Below are 19,595 nucleotides of genomic sequence, written 5' to 3'. Positions count from 1 at the left end.
AGATGCCTAACTGACTGAGCCGCCCAGGCGTCCCTATATTATACATTTATAAATGTTTAGTTTTTGGTAGTTTTGGCCTGAACACTCTCCTCCGCCGCCACCCCCCCCCCCCCCGCCATGCTTAAGGAGGTTCGAAGCAAGTAAAACACCTTTGGGGGCCCAGACCATGACATCTTGGTTGGTGCTAGAAACTACAGTTATGGTGGTCTGTGTTCCTTCCTCCTACTTTCCCTGCTTTCCTCCTCCTCCTCCTTTGTCTCCCTAGAGAGATGGCTCAGGATCTCACAGAATAATTGAAAACCAAGCTTATTAGCCTCAGGTTTGCAGCAGAACATATGGGTTTAATAAGTTTTTGCTGCTTTCATATTGCACCCATGCAATTTTAATTCCTTCCCTTTGCTGTTTATGAAAAGCACCAAAAAATCATGTGCTATGTGAATGGGCCCAGTTATTATAACTGCTACAGTTTATTGAACACCTACTAAGTGCCTGCCCTTTTCCTAAATAAGGTCATTTAATCTCCCCAGAAGCCCTGTGCAGGAGGGACTATTATTCAACAAGTAACTGGCTGAGCCTAGATTTTAACTGAGTACTTTTTTTTTTTTTTTTTAAGAGAGAGTAAGTGCATGGGGGGGTTTGGGGGGATGGAGAGGGGCAGAGGGAGAGGGAGAGAGAATCCTCAAGCAGACTCCCTGCTGAGTGCAGAGCCCGACCTGGGGCTTGACCTCACAAGCCTGAGATCATGACCTGAGCCGAAATCAAGAGTCGGACGCTTAACCAACTGAGCCACCAAGGCGCCCCAACTGAGGACCGTTGGACATCAAACCCGCAATGACTCTGTGCCTCTGTTTCTGTGTATCTAGTCCAGCAGGATCACAGAAATCAGAATGTGTGGGATCAGAAAACTGGCACGTTAAAAATTTTGGTGGATATGGCCACTTGTTCTCCAAAAAATATTTACTAAATTCAACTGTCACATCAACAGTGTATGACAGTGCCCATTTCTCCACATCTTCACCAGCACTGAATGTTACTCATATTTCAGATGTTTGATAATCCGATGGGTGATAAATAGTATCTTACTGATTTTAATTTGCATTTATTTCACTCATGATGAGGTTGGGCATCTTTTAAAAAATGTATTACTGTGGGGTGTCTGGGTGGCTCAGTTGGTTAAGCGTCTGACTCTTTTGATTTTGGCTCAGGTCATGATCTCGGGGTCATGAGATATGGTCTGCATCAGCCTCCAAGCTCAGTGGGGAGTCTGCTTGAGATTCTCTCCCTCTCCTTTTGTCTCCCCCCTACACTCTCTCTCTAAAATAAATAAATCTTTAAAAAAATTAATTGTATTTATTCTGTGAGTTTATGTGTAGATATCCTTTGAACGTTTTATTAGTTTTTTTATTGATTTGCATGGGCTCTTTATATATTATGGCTCTGTCTTTCGTTTCTTCGTTCTTCCTACCATGTCCTAATTCTAAGAACTCAGCTTAGAGTATACGTGAGAGAGCTAAACTGATGGTCAGAACTCCTGTGTCCTGGCTAATGTCCTCTGTCTGTGGCTAAAAGTCATCTTTATCTTGAGCTCTGAACTATAAGCTGTTGCTGTGGGCTAAATCATCAAATGATAAAGACTTCCCAAATCTGTTCCATTTAGTTTTGTGTCCTACTTAGGATGGTTGGGCTTAGATCAAAATTAAATTTAACTGGCCTTAGTTTTCTCATTCGTAAATGGGGATTAAAGTACTAACACCACAAGGTTTGGGGGAGGATTAAAGGAGATCATGACCACAGAGACAGGACGGCACGCGGTAAAGAGTCTAACATCCCTGATATCTTCCCACTCACGTTGTGGCACTGCTGCATTTTTAGTTTTGACTTTTTAATAACTGTCTATTTCCGTATGTGTCCTTTCCACTAGACGTGAACCTCTCTCACCAGGCCCATCTTTGCACTCCCGTGCCCAGCTGCGGTCTCGGGCACAGAATGTTGGACGATCCTGCGTCACCCCCAACCTCAGCTTGGAGCCTCTTTCTCCCTGCAAACCCGAAACATATTCTTTAGAATTGGGAATCCAGCACTTTGCTCTTTCTCTGTGTTTTGCCTTTCCTGTGATCTCCCCTGCCCTCTGGCTTCAGCGGAAGCTGGGGACCCCACTGGCCCTCACTCCAGCTCCGACTTCTCTGAGCTCTAGTGTTGTGTTTCCAGCCGGTTGGGAGAAAGGTCATGTTCATGACCCAGTGGATCGGCTGCTTCTCCGAGTCCTACCTCCTTGTTTTCTAAATTGTTCATATTTTAAGTTGTGTTCACGGAGCCCACAACAAGTCAGCCAACCTTCCCGTTTTCTAAATTCCAAACCTGTTCTTTGGATCAGGGCTTAGAATGTCACCTTCTGGTCCATACCCTGAGCTTTGGGTCATGACCATAAAATGCGCGTCCCTTATCTAAAATCCGGGAGGCTGACTGTGTTTCAGGATTCAGGCCCAGGTCTGTGTGATTCTAAATCACTGCTCTTCAACACTGTCACCCCAGCCTTTGCCTTTGGAGGGGCCCAAGCACCTTCGCAGGCGGTCCTCCTGCAGCGGCAGCGGTGGGCTTCCTCTTCCCTTCCCCAAAGTCTGGGGCATGGCCTTGGCCAAAGCTCCCGAGTCCCCCTTCACCAAGCCCAACAAAGGGTACCTCCTTTCCAGCCTCACAGCCACCAGCCTTCACAGGCCCCCCCACATCTTGCTGAGGGATGCTGCCCGGTGTGGGTCCTGGCTCCTCATTGTCGGCTGACTCTTCTGTTACCCCACCTGAAACGGGGCTCTGGGGGCTTGGCCCACACCCTTGCCCACCCCTTCCCGCACTGCTGAACGGCGCCCCCAGGAGCTCCTTGGCGGCATTCGCAGACCCCTGCTGGGGCCCAAGCTTTGGTTTTCAGTCCGTCCCACTCACCACATGCCTTTCCCCCAGATCATGGTGGCCAGCCTGGACTCTCCTGTCACCCCGTAAGCTGGCCTCAGACCCAACACAGGGAGCCCCTGTTCCTTCATCCTATGGGGACAGAGTCCTCCCCCCGCCCCCCCCAGTCAGAACACCTTGCTCCTAACAGGCCAGAGCCCCACTGGTCCCTGGGATCCTCCAGGACAGGGGCCAGGCCTCGAGCGTCTGCACACTAAGTGCTCGGTTAGTACTGTCACCCCCGGCGCAAGACTGGGACAGACCTGCTGTAGCCGTTAATGATCCTCCCAGACACCACCTTCCGGAAAGGCTCCCAGTGCTTGGCTTCTCCTTCTACGGGTGCGCCCAGCAGGACGACATCCTCAATGATCCCTTGGCAATCTGGAGAGAGACCCAGAAAAGGCGGTCAGTGTCCCTGACCACAGCGGGTCCTGGAAAGAACGCTCCAACAGTGGGGGCAGAGATGGATGTCACACGCACACGTGCTCACACACACACACACGTGCACACACAGTAGTGGGGGCTTCCACACACTGAGTCGCAGGCCAGGGGGCTGATCTCTTCCTGCAAAGCACCATTATCCCTCTTTTATTTATTTATTTATAAAATATTCTATTTATTTGAGAGTGAGAGAGCACAAGCAGGGAGAGTGGCAGGCAGAGGGAGAAGCAGGCTCTCCACCAAGCAGGGAGACTGATGTGGGACTCGATCCCAGGAACCCGGGATCATGACCTGAGCCTGAAGGTAGATGCTTAACTGACTGAGTCACCCAGGTGCCCCCATTATCCCTATTTTAGAGTTAAGGTAAACCACAGACACTGTCAAGATCACATAGCTCGGAAGTGCCACAGCCTGAGGTGGGACCCGGTTCTGTTCTCAGCATCCGTGACGCTCCCAACCAGCCATGGGCTCGGAGGGAATATCTTTAGAAGGGACCGGCGGGCCCCAGGTCATCGTGTACATCAGGGTGAGGGGGCGATGCCCAGCCCTCCTCGGCAGCAGTTCCCTGGGGCCTGGGCGGCGCGGCGGGAAGGCAGGAGGGAAGGGAAAATGGGGGCAGACGGGTCCCAGGGCAGGGGGTACATCCATCAGTTTCACTGACCAAATGGCTCAGATACATTTTAGGTGGGCTTATTCAAAGTGCGATTCAACAGACCAGGGCTGGCCCCATGGACATTTGTCCTGTAAACACAGAAAGAGGACAGCATCATTTCTTCTACCTTGGGGCAGACTAGAATGCAACAGTTCGCAGACGGGCGTGAGCACACCCTGAGAAGTGCCGCTCCTGACCGAGAGGGGCGCATGTCCCCCCCGGACCCCCTGTCACTCTCTGTCCCCTCCTCTGCTGTGCTTTTCTTCTTGGCACGTACCACTTGTTTCTGTCTTTCTGGGTGCGGTGAGGGCAGGTGCTCTTGCCGCCTCCGTCCCAGCTCTACGGCCGGGTCTAGAACAGTGCCTGGCCTGTGCCTGGTGCTCCGTAAAGATTTGAGTGAATGAACGAAGAGGAAGTTCCGTCCCTCAAGGAAGCCAGGATGTGTATTTTGCAAAGCCTTTGTAAAGCCGTGGCTTCAAATAACTTCTGGGTATGGGACCTGGGCCGGGTCACTGAACTTCTCTGAGCCCACAAGTGGGTGACGCCACTGGCCTTGAGGGTCTTTAGAATTAAGTCACAGCGTGGGAACAACCCAGCAGAGGCGATGCACAGGGTAAGTGAGTGTGGCCTCCCCTTGCCCTGAGCCTCCGCCTCTCCCCAAAGGTGGCTCTTTCTAATGCTTCTGAGTGTCTGTATGTCCTGGGAAGCAGCATGCTCAGTGACACTGCTGGGGAATGTGCCCAAGAGGGACCACTCTGCCCTGTCTTCCACGTTCCCACCAAGGGCCACAGGCCTGGTGGCTTCCTCTCTCTGGGCTTCAGATTCTAACCAGAGCGCTTCCAACTGTTCTAGGTCTGGGATTCCAGCTCAGCACTGGTCCAGGCTAACAGGTGTCCAAGCACCCCTGGAGTATCAAGTGTTCTTAGGGCTCTCCTGTCTCTGATGTTGAAAGATGCCATGGCGCAGGATTCTGATTTCACCCCTTTTGTTTCCAGAGCGATGATAACCTGGCAGAAGGATTTAAAACTTCAGGAAGCCGGCAGTGTGTTCTGAACAGCAAGGATGACTCAGGGGCCCCTTGATAGAACGGTTATTTCGGGTGCTTCTGTGGCTGGCAAGGCCGTAGAGAATGGGATTTTATCCTAACCCCTGCTCTTGGCAGGTGAGGAAACTGGGTCTCAGAGGGGATGGGGCATGTCCAAGGTCATACAGGTAGTGAGAAGCAGAACCCAGACTGCTTGGACGGAAGTGGCTGGGTCCTTGGGGCCATGCTCTCTGCTGTTTGAACCAACAACGCAAAGCACCGTGATCACGTGTGGGTCATCACTGTTCCCAGAGTGCCAAACGGTTGTTGACCTGGGGCCAGTGACTGAGCTCAGCAGCTCTGCTCTGGGGGCTGGCGGCTCAAGGTACCTGCTCAGCCCCACATGATCTTGCCTTCTCTGGAGGGCGGGGACCCCTTGTGGCCAGCAGTGGGAACGCAGCATTCCTGATGGGTTGCCCTGAGCCAGTGGCTGAAAGAATGCTGTTAGGAAAAGCCAAAAAAACGTAGTGGCCTGTGACCTTGAACTGAGACCGGTAGTTGAACCTCACAAAACAGTCCAGAATGCAGCCAAATCAAGTCAGGGTGGGCAGTGAGCTGGAAACACATTTACCCATCCATGACACCTGGGTGGCCCTTGGTCCTCAGGCCGTTTGCCACACTCAGACACGTGCCTTAAAGAGGGTTTGTTGTCTGCGAGGCTGCAAACCCGGAGACAAGCCATGTGGCAGGCTCTCGGTAATGCACAGGCATCAGCTGAGGGAAGTCGGCGAGAATTACTTTGGACCCACCCAACGCAGACTCCTCTATGCCAGGTCATCATCACCTGCCCGGTCCTGGGAATGGGATGGTCCAGGACGGGAATCTGGGGTCAGGGGAAAGAGGGTGCTGGCTGCTATAGTAGATGCTGGAAAGGAACAAATCTCAAATTTCACCGTTTGGTCCCAACCCTTCTAATACCAGGAGGTTTCATCCTTCTGGGTAAAATAGAGAAAACCCTCCCTAGGTGCTGCTTTACTGTCCAACGGTGTCCTCACTGCCTTTTTGCTGCAGCGACAATGAATGTTTGTTGAAACATGTTTGGATTTACTTCTATTGCTACCATCAACTTTTCTTCTTGTGAATTTTTTTTTTTTTTGAGAGAGAGAGAGAGAGAGAGAGAGAGAGAGAGAATGTGTGCATCTGTGGGGCAGGGGAGGGGCAGAGAGAAAGGGAGAGAATCTGAAGCAGAGCCCAACATGGGGCTTGATCTCATGACCCTGAGATCATGACCTGCGCCGAAATCAAGAGTCGGACGCTTAACCGACTGAGCCACTCAGGTGCCCCTCTTCTTGTGAATTTTTAAGGTATGAAGATAGTTCTCTAGCTTTACAAATAGACTTTTGATGTAAAGGGAGGCAGGAATCCAGCATGGGTTCAGTCACCTTCAAGTCAGGAGACATGGCCTTCAAGCCTTGGATTTCTCACTTAAAAAAAAAAAAAGATTTCCTTATTTACTTTAGAGAGAGCCAGCAAGCAAGGCGGGGCAGAGGGAAAGGGGCAGAGAGAATCTCAAGCTGACTCTGTGCTAAGGACACAGCCCAACTCGGGGCTTGATCTCACAACCTCGAGCTAATGACCTGAGCCGTCAAGTGTCAGACGTTCAACTGACTGAGCCACCCAGGTGCCCAGATTTCTCTTTTAAAAACAATTCTCTGTATGTTACTAATATCCTGCTTTGTGGGGCCCCTTAGTGGCCCAGTCAGTTAAGCAACTGACTGACTCTTGGTTTCAGCTCAGGTCATGATCTCAGGGTTGTGAGATCGAGCCCCTCGTCGGGCTCGGTGCATGTGAAGTCTGCTTGGGATTCTCTCTTCTTCTCCTTTTGCCCCTCCCCCCTCGTTCTCTCTCTCTAATAAAAATAAATATTTTTTTATTAAAGATTACAATTTATTAGTCAGAGAGAGAGAGTGTGTGAGTGAGCAAGCGTGCACAAGCAGGTGGAATGAGAGAGGGAGAAGCAGGCTCCCCGCCTGCTTCTCAAGCAAGGAGCCCGATACAGGGCTCGATCTCAGGACCCTGGGATCATGACCTGAGCTGAAGGCAGACGCTTAACCGACTGAGCCACCCAGGCGTCCCCAAAATAAATAAATCTTTAAAAAATATCCTGCTTTGAGGAAGAAAAGGGGAGTATGTCAGAGGGGGAGACGAACCATGAGAGATGATGGACTCTGAAAAACAAACTGAGGGTTCTGGAGGGGAGGGGGGTGGGGGGTGGGTTAGCCTGGTGATGGGTATTGAGGAGGGCACGTTCTGCATGGAGCACTGGGTGTTATGAACAAACAATGAATCATGGAACACTGCACCAAAAACTAATGATGTAATATATGGTGATTAACATAACAATAAAAAAATTAAAAAAAAAATATCCTGCTTTGTTAAAGCTGGAGGCCCTCTACCCTGTTAGAACTTTGATGTAAAGGAGGCTCTGAGCCTCCAGGAATTAAGAAAGAAAAGCTTTGCCAGTCATGTCTTTACCTCTCCACTTCTAGTCCTTTCTGTCGTTCACATGTTTGGTGAAAAACATTTCTTTCCCACACTTTCTTTGCTTCTACCTCTTGTTTTTATTCTTGACACAGGAGCCAAAGTGATCCCTTTACAACGCAAGTCATAGGCATGAGGCATCTTTTGGGGGTGATGGAAATGGTCCAAAATTGGGTCATGGTGATGGCTGCACAACTCTGAGTATTGACTAAGTATCACTGAATTGTACACTCGGAATGGGGGATTTTGTGGTGTGTAAATTATGCTGCAGGAAAGTCAAGTCATTTCAATCCTGTACTCAAAACTCTCTCATGGGTCCCACGCCCCCTGGAGTAAAAGTCAGTCACGGTGACAGCCCTCAAAGGCCCACGTGACCTTCCCCTGCTTTCTTCTTGCTCACTCTGCTCCGGCCACGTGGCCTTGCTCTTCCCTCTTCCCGAATGCTCTTCCATCTGATTTCCACACCTCCACCCTCCCTCACCTCTTTTTTTTTTTTTTAAGATTTTATTTATTTATTTGAAAGAGAGAGACAGAGCACAACCAGGGGGAGAGGGAGAGGGAGAGGGAGAAGCAGACTCCCCACTGAGCAAGGAGCCTATCATGGGGCTTGATCCCAGGACCCTGGGATCATGACCTGAACCGAAGGCAGACCCTTAACCATCTGAGCCACCCAGGTGCCCCTCCCTCACCTCTTTGCTTAACTGTCACCCTCCCAGGGTGGACAAATGCACACACCCCGTGCCTCACCTCCCTTCTTTGATTTTTCTCCATTGCCCTTAAGACTATTCTGACTTCCTACCTGTTTTGCTTTTAAAAGCCTCATTTATGGTCTGTCTCCTACTAGCATGCAGGCTCCCCCGGGGCTGAGATTGGTTTTTTGGTGCTCTCCAGTGAATCCCCAGTGCCTGGAACAGCACCTGGCACAGATGCTGAGCTCCACAGCTATTTGTGGAATGAATGAAAGCAAGCAACGTGACTGAGCGGTAGGAACGCTTCATGGTGAGAATACATGGAAGGAGGTTATTTCTTCTTTTTCTTTTCTTTTTTTTTTCCTTCTGGCACAACTCCTTCCCAGCAGCTACAGTTGGGGATCTCTGAAGACTGGCTAAAAGCAAATGAAGAGTGCTACCCCAGCTGAGAGTAAATGGAAGCGTCTTTAATCACTGTTCTCAGCTCTTCAGTTGCTCATTTCCAGAGCTCTGTTCTGGGGGGATGGAGGCTACCGAGCACGACCGTAGTCTGCAAAGGGCAGACGAGCGAGTGGTCCTTCTGAGGCTAATGCTGGCCCGTCTCCTCCCCTGGCTTTGGACAACATGATCCAAAGGCTCATGGTAACCCTCCCAAGAAGAACCTGATGTCAGCTGTATTTATAGACTCCCTTGTGTCTGGCCTACCTAAGAAGACTCAGGGTCGCCAGCGCCTTTAGCTGATCCGTGGTGCAGCTCAGGGGTGCCCAATCTCCGGGCGGCAAAGCTCCAGAGTGACTCTGAGGGCCTAAGAAACTGCATAAGCACCAACAACCGTCGGCCAGTCAAATGCCGCCAAGGACTCACACAGCAGGTGGCATGATTTCAAGACTATGAGGATGCTGTGGTGACTCCCAGGAGTCATGGTCAAGGTTGCTTTGGGTCATCACATATCTTTTCAACCAGGAGACCCTGAAAATGGGACGGCTGCCAGAGGCAGGTCTGTGAAGACGTCTGCCATTAGAAAGGGCTCACGTGCTCGAGAAGGCTGGGCATCACGGGTCCCGGGGAAGCGGCCTGGCCTATGGCATGAGAGAAACCTGGGTTCGAATCCCCGCATCACCGCGGTCTGAAGAGAGGTCAGTTATTCAATCATGTGGGTTCTCAGCTGCCTCATCTGGCAGATAGAATAAAAGAATATTGATTCTCCAGGGCCGGCGTGAGGCCGTGTGTTTGTCTTTGGAGACTGCCCGGCCACTGACAGAGACACAGCTGCTTCTAGCCGGCCGCTAGCCCACGCACTGCCGCGGCTCAGCAGAGACCTACCAGACCTACCTGTCTGGTAGGTGGCAGCAATGAGCGGAACCTCTGCAGAGAAGCAGCCGAAGAGCTCTAAACCGGGGTTCAACACTTCCTCCCTTACTTTTCTTTAAACAAAATTTTAAATTGTGATAAAATGCACATAACAAAATTTGCCATCTAACCATCTTTAAGCGTGCAGTTCAGTCGAATTAAGAATGCTCCTGTTGGGGGTGCCTGAGCGGTTCAGTTGTTAAGCGTCTGCCTCCGGCTCAGGTCATGATCCCAGGGTCCTGGGATCGAGCCCCGCATCGGGCTCCCTGCTCCGCGGGAAGCCTGCTTCTCCCTCTCCCACTCCCCCTGCTTGTGTTCCCTCTCTCACTGTGTCTCTGTCAAATAAATAAAAAATCTTAAAAAAAAAAAAAAGAATGCTCCCGTTGCCAAGTTATGGGTCCTCACTTCCGTCAAGCAGAATCTAGATAAATTAGTGTATGTCTTGTCCAGCACGCTCCTCACGCTTCCCACAGTTCCCACTGCATGCCTGACAGGACCCTTTTACCACCTGACCCTCTGAAGATGGTCTTAGCTTTTCAAAAAAAAAAAAAAAAATCAAGAGCTGGGGGCACCTGGAGGGCTCAGTCGGGAAAGCGTCTGACTCTTGATTTCGGCTCAGGTCACGGTCTCAGGGTCATGAGATCGAGCCCTGGGTCGGGCTTGGTGCTGGGCGGGGAGTCTGAGAGTCTCTCTCTCTCTCTCTCTCTCTCTGCCCCTCCCCCTCCTCTCTCCCTCTTGTAAAAAAAATCGAGAGCTGAGGATAGACAGCTTCTGTATGACGGCAGAGTTCTGTTTACACTATAGCGTTGGCCTTGAAAACTGTATACAAATTAAGTTTTTGTGAAACTAAATATTCTTACAACATACCAAGTAGGGTCGGTTCTTCCAAAGAGCCCTGTGGAGAATCTTTCTGTACAGTAAGGGGACCCTTTGTCACTGGGAACGACCCCTTTGTCATTGTGTCTTGTCCATAACAGTGGGCTTTCTTCAAGTGAGGCAGGCTTGTCCAGAGCTTTCCAGGTATTTCCAAACAACCCCCTCTAGGAGTTCACAGAAATCTCATCAAACGGCTGGAAAGGTGACATCACACACTCCCACATGCCTATCACGTTGTCAATAATGAGATTCCCCTGGCCTGCAAAGACCAAAGGATCTCAAACTTGAGAAGCTAAAAAAGCAGCATTTTCTCCCTCCTGGCAGGGGGTCATGTGTGCAGGGAGCGATAAGGCGGGAAATGAAGGAGGAAATTATCTCTTGACTGCGGGTCCAGAAAACAAACCTTGAAGGAAATGATATGCACTGCATCTAACAGAAACAAAATCCGCTCCAAATACACACACACACGCTAAGCACACGGACAGAGGCAGCCAGAGAGGGAGGGAGGCTGGGCAGGAAGGGGGCTGGAGAAAGGGAGGCTCTGACTATCCCCCATCCCCCCCACAAGAATGAGGTTCACACTGGAAAGAATCACCTCAGGGAGCCCGTCTGGATAGACTGTAAGGATCTGGGATGAATTCCTGAGGGAATGAGTAAGGCTTTATCCACCCCCCCCACCCCCGCCGCCTTCGATTCCCGTCTCTTTGACTGGGCCATGCAAAGTGGTGAGGCCGGCACCAGCATCCCAGGACCCTGGACATTCATCTGCATGCCTGACCTCTCCTCGCTCTCATCCGGGGGACAAAAGCCTGGTCTGTCTGAGGACAAGGCAACTGGTGAGTGCAGTTCCATGTGAGGGACATAAATCACGTCCAACGTGAAGTCTGCTATCACGGAGATGAAAGGGCCAGGTGACCGAACGGCAGTCTGTTCTGCATGTCAGCTGGTATCTAGTGGTGACTCAGAAACCGTTTTCAGCCAAGTGGGAACTTAGGAATTCAAGGGCCAGGCGGCTGAAATGTATCTGTGTGAGCTTATCCACAAGCTCTTTTGCCTTGGGTTTATTTTTTTTTAAGATTTTATTTATTTGAGAGAGAGAGAGAGACACAGCGAGAGAGGGAACACAAGCAGGGGGAGTGGGAGAGGGAGAAGCAGGCTCCCCGCTGAGCAGGGAGCCCGATGCGGGGCTCGATCCCAGGACCCTGGGACCATGACCTGAGCCGAAGGCAGACACTTAACCGACTGAGCCACCCAGGTGCCCCTGCCTTGGGTTTATTTTGCAGACATCGGGGGTGGTAATGTTGGTCCAACTTCGTAGGGGCTGGGAATGAAATTGAAGGGAGAGATCTTGCAGCAAAGGTTTTCTGTTTTCTTTCCCCCCTGTAAATAAAATTCTAGAATTCGATTTTATAACCCCCCTTCTTCGTTTCTTTATCATCATTATTGTCATCACAGCTTACTTTGGGAGAGGCTAAGTGCTTTCTATGCATATTATTTCATAACTCTTCATGAGGATCCCAGAAGGTAAGCGGGACTACTCCCATTCTAGGATGGGAAAAGCACGCCTCAGAGACACTAAGCAGTTTGTCCCCGTTCACACAGTAAGTGGCGTCCTGACATTTGATTATTCCTACACGTTCTCTCCTACCCTCCTGTTCCTTTCCCCTTGGCTATCAAATAGAACCTTGAACCGAACTATGTTTATGGACAACCGTGACATCTTCCAAAATTGTATTTTAAATACAGAACACACACAACCTGCCAAGATGAGCATTTCCAATTTGGCTGATTCAGGAGACACATTAGCAGGTTAAAATTTGCTAAAAGGTTAACATCCTGATGTGTGCACCAGGCCCAGGGTATGTGACCTCTTGTTTTGGTCATCTCTGGTACATCCGCCAAACCAAGTGGGTGAACAGATACTGCTAAGAGGGAGAAATATGGTCCCGGGTTCTGGGCACCGTGCTAGATGTTTCTCTATATTGTCACAGTAATCGTCACTGCCTTTCCTTTTTGTTGTTCGTTTTTAAAGATTTTATTTTTAAGTAATCTCTATACCAACGTGGGGCTTGAACTCACAACCCCGAGATCAAGGGTCACTCGCTCCACCGACTGAGCCAGCCAGGAGCCCCATCCACTGCTTTTTGAAGTAGATCCTTGGTGGTTATTGCAGCAAAGGTCTGTTAGAAGTAAACTTGCTCAGTTTAAAAATAACTGTATTTTGTCCTTTATCTTGAACGATAGTTTCACCACACATAGAATTTTAGATCGACCGTTCTTTTTCTTTTTCCTCTGGCTTCTACTGTTTTGAGAAGTCTCATCAGTCTAGCTGAGCTTTCCGGGCAGTTCTACAATCTCGCTATGATGGGTGTGTGTATAAAATAGTTCTCCTACTCAAGACTCATGCTCCTTGAATCTCAGGAATCAATTCTGGAAAATGCTCAGTCAATAAACTGTATCTCTCTCTCCCACTGTCTTCTTTCGGAACTGATATGACGCAACCATTAAGCTCTGAACTTCTCTCCATGTCCTGGCTCCTTACCTCTCCCTGGTGCATCGTGGGTAATTTCTTTCTTTCTTTCTTTCTTTTTCTTTCTTTTCTTTCTTTCTTTCTTTCTTTCTTTCTTTCTTTCTTTCTTTCTTTGTTTCTTCTTTCTTTTTCTTTCTTTCTTTCTTTCTTTCTTTCTTTCTTTCTTTCTTTCTTTCTTTCTTTTTCTTTCTTTCTTCCTTCCTTCCTTCCTTCCTTCTTCCTTCCTTCCTTCCTTTCTTTCTTTCTCTCTTTCTCTCTTTCTCTCTCTTTCTTTCTTTTCTTTCTTTCTTTCTTTCTTTCTTCTTTCTTTTTCTTCTTTCTTTTTCTTTCTTTCTTTCTTCTTTCTTTCTTTCTTTTCTTTCTTTTTTCTTTCTTTCTTTCTTTCTTTCTTTCTTTCTAAGATTTTATTTATTTATTTTGACAGAGAGAGACACAGCAAGAGAAGGAACATAAGCAGGGGGAGTGGGGGAGGGAAAGGCAGGCTTTCCGCTGAGTAGGGAGCCCGGGACCCTGGGATCATGACCTGAGTCGAAGGCAGACGCTTAACAACTGAGCCACCCAGGCGCCCCCACTGTGAGTAATTTCTTCACATCAATCTTCCGATTCATGATCTCTCTTTCTCCCTTTGTCTAATCTACCATTTAACCCATCCATTAAAGTTTTCATCCCAATGACTTTTTTTTTTTTTCACTTCTACAAGTTTCAATTTGACTTATTTTCAAATCTCCCTGTTTTTTTCCCGGTGTCTTCTACTTTCAACTTATTGATAATGTTTCAATTTAAGTCCTTAATAATTGTAAACCTACTTTTTTTTTTAGGGGGGATCCTTCAGATGGTTCTTTCAAAGATTGAGGGTCCATCCCTGATGCTTGTTGTTTCTGTAACTTTTCCAGGTGGTGGGTTTTTAACTTGTGTGTTTTAGAAGTCTGGATTATGAGCTCGTTTTTAAAGCTGGTCTTATATGGGATCCATCTGTGTGGCCTGGATTGAGGACCTATTTTCTCCGAGTAGTCTGGTGTCAGTTGTTTGACTTGGGGGATTCCTGGAGCCTGTAGGTGATAAACATCTTAACCCTAAATCCAAGTGAGGCATGGTCCTGTGTCTCCGAATTCCCCCAAGAGATATATTTTTTTTCCTCCCTCCAGCCAGGGAATGTGCTTACGGCTCTCATTTTCTGCTTCCTCCTTGTTTCTCATCTCTGAATGATTTCCTTTAATTTGGGGAGTGCTGCTTTACAACTCTTTATTCCACTCGAAATGGATGGTGCAGTGATTGCTGGCGAGGGACAGTCAGGGCAGAGAGCATGGATCAACCTGCTGGTGGTAATAAGTCTGTAGGACAAACTCCGCCATCTCTTTGCATGAGCGGCCCCGCCAAACGGCAGAGCCCCAGATTGTGGAACGGCCAAGGTCCAGCAGCAGCCAGCATCTCTGAATGTCCCTGTGAGCATGAGTGTGCATTCATGGACCTCTGGGCCTAAGCCCAGGTCACCGGTGACACATCATGAACTTAGCCTTTGCTCTTCCATCTCTCTGGCAATGACTTTCTCCACTTGGGTCTCTCACCCGTCAGGGGCCTGCTGGTGTCCTCTGGGATGCTGTGGAATTCTCAAAAATAACCCCACCTGAATTCCTTTCATTTTTAAAATGCGCCACACAGCTTTTATAGAGTTTCGGTCATTTTCAAAAAAGATCCAATTTTTCTTTGTATTTTCTTATAAGAAATTCTTTATCAGACCATTTCCTCCTGATTTTCATCTGCAAAAACATGAGGTCACTGAAATGGCAGCACACTTTGGGCAGTTGTGCTTGGATGGGCAGAGCTTTTGCTTGGAGAATGTGTAAGCAGGGGTCTGAGGCTGGCCCTGCGCTGCCTAGCTGGGGAGTCAGGACCAGAGGGCACCTCTCTGTGTCCTCATCTGGAAATGGCCCAAGAATCCCTAACTTGCGGGGCTGCTGGGAAGGTTCCAGGGGATGAGGTCTGGAAACACCTGTTATAGCGGGGATTCGATAAATATCAGTCCCTTCCCCTCTCTGTATCTTTGGTGCCTAATAAATGCAAACAAGAAGGCTGTAACTGGGTGGCATGGGAATTTCTCAGGAAGCAGGAGCAGCTTCTCGGCTCCGCACAAGCCCTCAATAAGGGCAGTCTGTAGACCCTCCCCAGGTACCACTCGCTGAAAACCAGCCTGCGCTGGGCTTGGAGGAGCCCTTTCCCACCACAAGGTGGTGCTGTGGCGACCACCAGTGGTCTCCAGGGCCTGGCACTACGCTAGGGGCTTCCTGGAATGCCATTCAGGTTAGAGAGGGTGAGGGCGCTCTGCCAGGGGGTGGGCTGACCACACTGCAGAGCACCTGTTCCCCCAGGGACCCCTGAGAGGAGCCATAAGAAGAGGGGTCTGGCCCTGGTTCTGCCTTTACCAGCTGTGCAGTCGGGGCAGGTTGTGTAAACGCTCAGCTAAAAAATTAAAGGGCGGGGTGCTTCTGGGGGGCGCAGTCAGTTAAGCGTCCAACTCTTGGTTTCAGCTCTGGTCATGATCTCAGGGTCGTGAGATCGAGTCCCGACCTAGGTTCCGCGCTCAGTGGGGCGTCTGCTTGAGGATTCTCTCCCTCTGCCCCTTTCCCCATTCATGCTCTCTTTCAATCTTTAAAAATGAAAGGGACCAGTCGAGGGTCCCTGTGGGCGGTAGAGAGAGGCCTGCTGTGGGAGTCTTCACTTACATCTGTGTGACTGTGGACAAGTTCCCCGGGCTCTCTGAGCCTATTCTCTTGAGCACCGGATAGCACGGCCCTCCCTCCCAGGCTGGCTGTGACGGCTGATGACACCACGTGGGAAGGGCACTCGGTCAGCTGGTTTTTTCGTGCGATGCGGCTCACCCAGCCCCAGCCCTGGGGAAGGAGAGTGAGAAGAGAGGCCCCCAGGACATGCAGATGGGTGGGCAGGTGCAGCCGCAGGTGGGGATGCCGAAGGACGGGGAGGGGATGTGGTTGGCAGGGAGGTCCCATCCCTTCCGAGTCCTCCCCAGGGAGTCTGGCTGACCTCTGTCCCCTGAGCAGGTCTCTGCTGACCGGTGGATAAACAAACACAGCAAGGGAAAAAGGTGCTCATATCAAAGACTCGAGGCAGCACCTGCATCCGGGTCTCTGCGTTCCATTCGACAGATCAGGCCCCTGAGTTCTGGACCCTGCTCTCCTCTCCAACCTTACTTTTCCCAACTTCCCAGAGAAACCTGGGCTCCTGTTGCCTGCCCTCCCCAGACTGTTCACCTTCCTCCCTCTGGATCTTTGCTATTGCCAGTCCTGGGCTCAGAGGCATCCTGTCTTCCTCCCAGCTTGTCAAGGCTCACCTTTTCTTCCAGGCTTGCCACCACCTCCCTGAAGCCATCCCTGCCTCCTGGAAGGAAAGGCTCTCTCTCCTTTGAGCTGCTTCATGTCGAGGCCCATGCAATGCAGCATTTGCTACTGTTATTTATGTTCTAAGGCTGGTATCTATTCTAACTAGATTATAGGCAACTTGAGGGCAGCAAGCTTATCATGAGATGCAGCATAAGAGAAGGGTTCACAGGAGATGGTTTGGAGTCAGACGCACCCGCGTTAGCATCCCAGATGTGCTGTGTGTAATCCCAGATTACTAGCTGTGTGTCCTTGGACAAGTCGCTTAACCTCTCTGGGCTTCTGGCTTCCCATCGGTGAAAATGGAAAATGTAACACCTGCTTCCAGTTGTAATAATGCCCACACCTTCCAAGATCAAGAGGGGTCCTCTTCCCGCCCGGCACATAGCTGGTGCTCCACGAATATCAGCTCCCTTCCCCACTCTCCACCTTGGAAAGATGGTTTCTTGTTTTGGAGATGAGCAGTTGTTCTCTCTCAAACTTCAGGAGAGTGTGGCAGGGTGAACTAAAAACCATGCTTTCCACTGTTGTCTGAGCCTGTGATCCAGGCTCAACCACGGTCCCTGCAATTTCCAGCAACCGCTAAATGACAAAATGTAAAATCACCCAAATGGAAATGCAACCGGGGACTTGTCACCTGATTAGCAGTCTCCTCAATACCCGGCTGCTCATGACAGCTCAAGAGATCATCACCTCCCGTCTGAGTTTCCAAAGAAGCCCCTGCGCCAACCTTCCTGATAACTAGGAGGCACCCTGGGGAGATCATTCCCAACCACGACATTGTCCTCGCGGTTCCAGGTTTGTAACTTCCAGTAGAGACCTTTCTAGCTAACCAAAGGCAGAGATGTTTGAGGCTCTGAACCTGAGCACTCAGCTCCTAAAAGGCAAGGGTGTGCTCTCGGACAGAATAAGTCAGGGAGAAACAGAGCGTCTCGCTACCCATGGAGCTGGCATCTCCACGCTCCCTCCCGGAAGTGAGAAATCTGCAGTCGTGGCTTTCCACAACTTTGCTTGCTAGGAAGCTAATAGCAAAATTCACAGCTCAGTTATCGCAACTGGGTAATCACAGGAGAACATATAATAACAGGAACAGTGACAAACCTAGTGGCTGCTGAATGCTACTTGCCAGCCATTCTGCTGAGTGCTTACATATATTATCCCCCTTGCTCAGCCTCTGAAGAAAGTACTACTAGACCCATTTCACAGGCGAGGAGACTGAGGCACAGGGACTAAGTGCATGCACCTGTTTGCGGGGCTAGTGAGCGGCAGAGCTGGAATTCGGATCCAGGCCTGGCTGCGGGGTCCGAGCTCCTTCTGCTCCAGGCCCTGCTCTTCTGCATCTGAGCTTCCCAATTGGCTCAGGCCTCTACTCACACAAGTGTTCCTTCTGCTCCTCATGTCTACATTTATCCTTAAGCTGTTGCATTTGAGGCTGTATTCCCTAAGAAGTCCTGTGAGTCCTTTGAGGAAGGAGATGGGGCTTTGCAAAAATTAATAAATGGACGTTTGAGAAAATGAGTGAACAAAAGATGGAAGAAATAAACAATAATGAAGAACATTCTAGAGACCTGAAAGCTCAGAGTTCACATGGGGACATTCCATGCTGGGGTGGCAGGGGCAGGAGCCCCAAATCTCAGACCCTGTCATTAAAACGCCAAGTATGGGGGACACACTGACCCACAGGTGGGAACTTTTTATCTTCTGTTGCAAAACAGGCCAGGCCATGTTTTACAAGACGGCAGTTTGACAAAAACTGGCTAAGCAGGCTGGATGATCGTGGGCATCTTAGCTACAAGGAAAAACCCCAACAGTTTCCATTACAGAATGCTGTGAACTGAGATGGTTAATTAATATGTAAATCAATGGGACTTGCGGTGTTTTCTTCCCTGGTTGGAATCCACCCAACCCCCATGGGAGTGCACCTTCTCTACACAGCGTCTGGATTCTTCCACGCTTATCAACCGGGACTCACACAGAGGACGGACTTACACAAGATTCTGAGTGAGGGGAGTCCCAGGGAGGGAAGGAAACTGCGAATGGCCATGAGAGGTGGGATCTGTCCACGAGACTGGGAGACTGGGGGGTGGTCACCAGGGCTGACCATGGCCAGGAAAAGGAACACTCCTAGAGACCATCCCCTTCCTAGCTCTGTGTTCACCACGGAAATTCTGGCAGATAATCTGTTTCCCTAGGAGCTTGGGCAGTGAGCATGGACATCTGCTCCATCTGCTGTCATCGGAGGGTGACAATTATTGGTGACCTAATGAATCAGCATTCAGTTCCCAGCACTGTGTCTTGTGAGTTTGCTTGATGGGACTCTGATTAGCTCTGGGTGCAAAAGAGAGAGAATCATGTTTCTGAAAATCCCAGGAGCAGACCTGGGGACGTGTGGGCCACCCATGTAGGGCTTGGGGCTCTGTCGCCATGCCAGCAGCCCCCCTGGACAACATCTGAACATGAGCAGCCTTAGCAGATGCCCTGGGCAGAACCTGACATCCCCCAGGCCACAGGCCATTGATGCTCAGATGAAACTGACTCGTTCCTAAATTCCTAACCACCCTGGGGCAGAGTAGTAAGCTTCCCGTCACCAGAAGCAATTAAGCAGAGGCTGGTAGACACCTCTGACGGATGAGGCCAAGGGGATCCTATATGCGTGGAGGTCTGAACCAGAGGATTCTGAACAGTCCCTTGGAACCTGCATGTAGAAGTCTGTACTTCCTGGTGTTCATGGGATGGGAGAATGCACTGAGGCCCTTGCTGACCGACCCCAAGGATGTTGTGAAATGCCCTTGGATCACCAAACTGTGATCAGACTGAGTGTTGAGTGGCCCTTCCAATGTTCTAATGCTTTCAACACTCAAACCACCTACCGTATCATAGCCAGTGATCAAGCATTTCCTACGTGTCAGGCTGGTGCAAGGTGCCCACTATGTGCCGTTTTCTTTATCTTCACTGTATCTCCCCACGAGGTGGGTGTCATTAGTTCCACCTCACTCATGAGGAAGGCTTGAAGAACATATGTAACCTGCACTGGGTCACAGGGTTAGCAGTGGAGTCAGGATTTGAACCCAGGGCTCTCCGACCCTGAGCGCATGATTTTAACCCTGTGGCACAGAGAACTGTGGCCTTCTGGGTAGTTATTGGCAGATCCTTCTAT

At 49.9% G+C, this 19,595-nt stretch overlaps 1 protein-coding gene across 8 annotated transcripts in view; it reads right to left on the bottom strand.

Annotated features, from left to right (window-relative positions):
- TMCO4 (transmembrane and coiled-coil domains 4) overlaps window positions 1-19,595 on the bottom strand; it is an 89,013-nt gene that overhangs the window by 9,488 nt on the left and 59,930 nt on the right. For all 8 annotated transcript variants that reach the window (XR_015768014.1, XM_028108480.2, XM_028108484.2 and 5 more), the window contains one exon: window positions 3,207-3,324. Coding sequence is in view for 7 of the 8 variants with exons in the window: in XM_028108480.2 (XP_027964281.1) it covers window positions 3,207-3,324 (118 nt within the window). In the remaining variant the exon portion in view is untranslated. The remainder of the gene's footprint in view (window positions 1-3,206; window positions 3,325-19,595) is intronic.

This window comes from Eumetopias jubatus, unplaced genomic scaffold, assembly GCF_037043125.1.
Source record: "Eumetopias jubatus isolate StellerSeaLion01/CBP00866 unplaced genomic scaffold, mEumJub1_p1.0 scaffold_4, whole genome shotgun sequence".
Lineage (NCBI taxonomy): Eukaryota > Metazoa > Chordata > Mammalia > Carnivora > Otariidae > Eumetopias > Eumetopias jubatus.
Note: the sequence above shows the minus strand (reverse complement) of the source record. Positions and strands in the feature narration are given on the sequence as shown.